Source organism: Electrona antarctica, assembly GCF_951216825.1.
Source record: "Electrona antarctica genome assembly, chromosome: 4".
NCBI lineage: Eukaryota > Metazoa > Chordata > Actinopteri > Myctophiformes > Myctophidae > Electrona > Electrona antarctica.
This window is the reverse complement of record NC_136809.1, coordinates 19,229,934-19,234,283: the sequence shown is the minus strand read 5'-3', so window position 1 is coordinate 19,234,283 and position 4,350 is coordinate 19,229,934. Positions and strand designations below refer to the sequence as shown.

Sequence of the window (4,350 nt, the reverse complement as noted above, 5' to 3'; positions counted from 1 at the left end):
GCCCCCCCCCCCCAGGGGGGACACATGTTAGTTTACTAAGTAATTATAGAAACATTGGTTAATGGGCCAGGTACCAAAATGGGCGCCACCAAATGATACAATTCACACAGTTTTCAACCCTAGACAGATTTGATCTGGTGACGTGTGTACACGTGACGTGTGCTGTTCATAATCAACTTAATTGTCACATCACTTTGTGTACAGCTGTAAAGAAGTGGGTGAAATTAGCTTTTGTGCAAGCTCCATTTTGTTGTTTTTCCGAAAGGGAGAAGAAGAGAAATAAGCGGGCGTGGAAGAGCAGGGAGAGAAAAAAAAAGAATCAAGAAGATATCTACATTATGACACATAGCACTTAGGATTGGACAGTGAAAACACCTTAGGGATATCTCACTCTCATTTGCTTTCATTTTTCTGTATGTATTTCTGTATATTCTGCATATCTTTATACTGTAGGTGTCTGTTGACTCCCCTTCTTACTTGCTCTTGTCCTGTTGAATACATGTATACGTAAACACCAGAATAGGTCCAGTGCTTGTTTTACAGAACTAGGGGCCCATAATATTGTCATTGAGAGCTGTTGCCATAGTGACTATTACAGTGAGGCGGCATAGCATATAGGTACGTCATACTGTAGTGTAGGTATGGCCTAGCCATGACAGATACATTGAATACTGCATACTGTACATCAGACAACCGTGTGTGCGTATGTATGTGTATGTGCGTGCGTGCGTGCTGTGCCACACGCCTGCGTGCACGCATGGATGTGCTCCCACAGACAACATTATTAGATGGGACGAGTAGAATCTTATGTTAACCCATTAAGGCCTGGAACGCATCCGTGTCACTTTAACGTTTAACCACATTAACCATCATTTTATACCCTTAGCTATTGAAAAATAGCAGATATACAAGCTCGTAGTGCGGCACCGAGTGCGCACTACGAGCTTGCAGATCTGCTATTTTTTAAAAAGTCGTGAAAACGTGTGCAAATATTTGAATATATATTCTTTCACAGCGAATGTTTTTTACTCAAAGATATGCTTCTGGGGGCTGGGTCCCCGGAACAACATATTTTCAGATGGGGGTCAATGGCCAATTTTACATATAATATTTGGGGTTCTTGACATGAAATAGTTTGAGAACCACTGATTGAGAAACATCTAGTTTTTTCAGAAAACTGTCATGATTTAGAAGACATTTGTAGAATATGGTCTCAGGTCTCAAGTCTTTGATCTCAGGGAGAAAGACATCTCTCTGAACGGTGGCTCAAACAAACTCCTCCTCCTTTTCTCTTCATCCCTCGTTCGTAGGTAGCCGTGTATCCTGAGCCTTTCGGGGACTGCCCTTAAGTCAGACCTCCCGTTAGTCTGACCTGTGCTGCGGACCAATGCCACACTACCAGCCAGTCTTTGAGATGGACGAACACAGATGGTCGGTATGTCCAATCACAATGGACCGTGGAACCTTTCTGATTTGATGTATTTTCACTTTCCTCAGGTCTTGATAAAACAAGATACTAAAAAATAAAAAAGTGCTGGTAATGTTATGCTAAGTTTTCGGCGAGTGACACCGTCGTGTGTAGAAGCATAAAACCTGTGCAACATGCCCAGGTATGTTATGTCTATGGTTATGTCTATGGTTGTATTACCTGTGCAACATGCCCAGGCGTGGCTTCATCTCTCTATGGTTGTATTACCTGTGCAACATGCCCAGGCGTGGCTTCATCTCTCTTTGGTTGTATTACCTGTGCAACATGCCCAGGCGTGGCTTCATCTCTCTATGGTTGTATTACCTGTGCAACATGCCCAGGCGTGGCTTCATCTCTCTATGGTTGTATTACCTGTGCAACATGCCCAGGGTTCATCTCTCTATGGTTGTATTACCTGTGCAACATGCCCAGGGTTCATCTCTCTATGGTTGTATTACCTGTGCAACATGCCCAGGCGTGGCTTCATCTCTCTATGGTTGTATTACCTGTGCAACATGCCCAGGCGTGGCTTCATCTCTCTATGGTTGTATTACCTGTGCAACATGCCCAGGCGTGTCTCTATGGTTGTATTACCTGTGCAACATGCCCAGGCGTGGCTTCCAAACTTTATAAAGTCTTATACAGTAATTGCCTATAATCCTTACAGGGTTCTTGAGCTAATTTCACTGAAGATGTAGACTGAACATATATCGGACTCTTTAAAATGTATTTCCAACTTCTTTATACCCAATTTATACTTAGTCGTACGACGATGTCCCACACCAAAAATAGCCGATCTACAATCTCACGTGTCAAGTCATAGTGAAGTTTATTTGTGATATGATTTATCCAGTGATCCTGGGTCAGTGTGAATCCTTGAATACTGCTCTAAATCAAGTCAATCTAGGACAGTTTTAACTTATTACATGAGAGGGTCATTAATGGCACGCCTGCGCTGCTGCAAGAACAGGCCGAAGGCGCGTTCTGTAAGCAGCGATTATACAACAGTTACCCTTAAAACTAAGAGAGTCACTAAAAAAAAACATAATTTTGTATTGACAGATGAAGCTACTACGACCACAAATGTCCCAAGAAACGAGTGAGCCTAGCCACGAGTCTGCTGCGCTCTGGGAGAACAAAACGGCTGAATTCTTTGTTTCAATTAGGTGTTTCATGATGCTGGTTTGAAGCACGGCTGTTTCAACCAATCAGATTGCTTCCTCGAAACAACCTGTTGTATAATGTGAGATCAGGCTTTTGGTTTTTTACCAGCTTGCTAGCTGGTCTATAAAGAGACTTAGCAACTAGTCGACCTTTCTCATGTTGGCCAATGGGGAGACTTTCCAGACTTTCTCATACTCTGAACGGTGGCAGTGTTGCATCATCACGTCCTCTCAGGCTATGGCAGCCACCACCCCCACCCCACACACACGTCAAAACTATTATGTCACTCTACAAAATGGTATTCCGTATTTTTACTGATAGTATGTGACTGAAGTGTCTAATGCTCTAGGCAGAGTGAAAGTCCCTGGCATGCTAACCAAGGCTATAAAAAGAAGGTACGGACAAGACATCTACATCATTTTTGTCGGCTGGGAGCCAAACTGCAGTCGTGGAATACATTGGAGGCTATTAGAGCCATGGTGTAACAATTATTCAACACATTTTTCTGTGAAGTTGCTTGTAAATATTGGTAGTTGCAGTGGTGCTTGTTTTGGCTTCTTTCTGAAGTGTAGTTGCTTATTTGGGCTTGCTTCACAATTTATCCATTATTTAACCGGTGGTTCTCTAATATTTTTATGTCATGGACCCCCAAATTAATATCTATTTGTCCCTAACCGCCATCTGTTTTGTGCCAGGGAGCCCTGTAGCAGATTTGTGTTGTTGGAACGTTGCAAAAATATTCCAAATATTCCACATTATATTTAAAGTTATTTATTATTATTCTAATAGCAGATCTACAAAAAGCGTGCGGCAAGCTGGTATAACATGACTGTGTGATGTCTTGTTTTCCCCTGATGCTGTGAGCTTGTAACCGTCTATTTTTGGTGAAAAGATCAGTTCAGAGTGAAAAAAGAGCAGACCAAATACAACCAACTCAGGTCAAGTATAGTATACCAACTATAGTTTAACTATAGAGGGGTTAAGTGGTTAATACATCATAATATTGAAACAAGAATTAACAGAGTGTGTACTCATTAGAATATGTGACTATTGTGCTTTTATATTGATCGTTATGTGCATACTTCACTCATATCAAGTACTGTATAGGTCTATTCAGGAGCTTTTTGCTCTTGTACTTACTGTAATCTCAAACTTTTAAGACCTTTTTAGCACCTTCACATACTATAGTATACACTCCTACTTCTGTCTGTCTCTCTTTTGCTAACTCTTTTCACCTCCTCGCGTTGTGATTGGCTGGAAGGTGTCATTCTGTGCTGTGATTGTCTTGAGCATTGCATAACGGGTGTGCCACAGGGGACACCCGTTATATATAAGTGGCAGATAGAGGGGCTTGGGGGGGGGGGGGGGGGGGAGATCAAAGGTTCAAGGTTGTCTTTATGATAGTCTCCCTCCAAATTTGTGTTGGAGATGAGAGTCACAGCTGCATTCATATAACATAATTATACACATTCAGAAAAATAGAGGTAGAGGTAGGGATTGGGTATGTCATATCCACGAACGGGTATGGACTAGTAATAATAATAATTATTACTTGTGTTTTAGATAACAATTTAAAAACACTTGGCTGTCAACATAATATATGCGAGCAATGACTGGTAGTCAAATTACTGATGTTTTCTACTATGTTTCAGCTTTGATTGTTCATTTCATTATACTGGACTGGAAATCACCTGAATGTTGTGTAAAGTAAATATAGT

The 4,350-nt window shown here is 41.5% G+C and overlaps 1 protein-coding gene across 1 annotated transcript in view; it reads left to right on the top strand.

Annotated features, from left to right (window-relative positions):
• The window catches only part of pik3r6 (phosphoinositide-3-kinase regulatory subunit 6), a 59,153-nt gene extending 55,179 nt beyond the window's left edge, over positions 1–3,974 (top strand). Inside the window, exon 29 of the mRNA XM_079498325.1 lies at positions 266–3,974. Coding sequence (XP_079354451.1) covers positions 266–356 — 91 coding nt within the window. The 3' untranslated portion in view covers positions 357–3,974. The remainder of the gene's footprint in view (positions 1–265) is intronic.
• Positions 3,975–4,350: the final 376 nt, after the last annotated feature.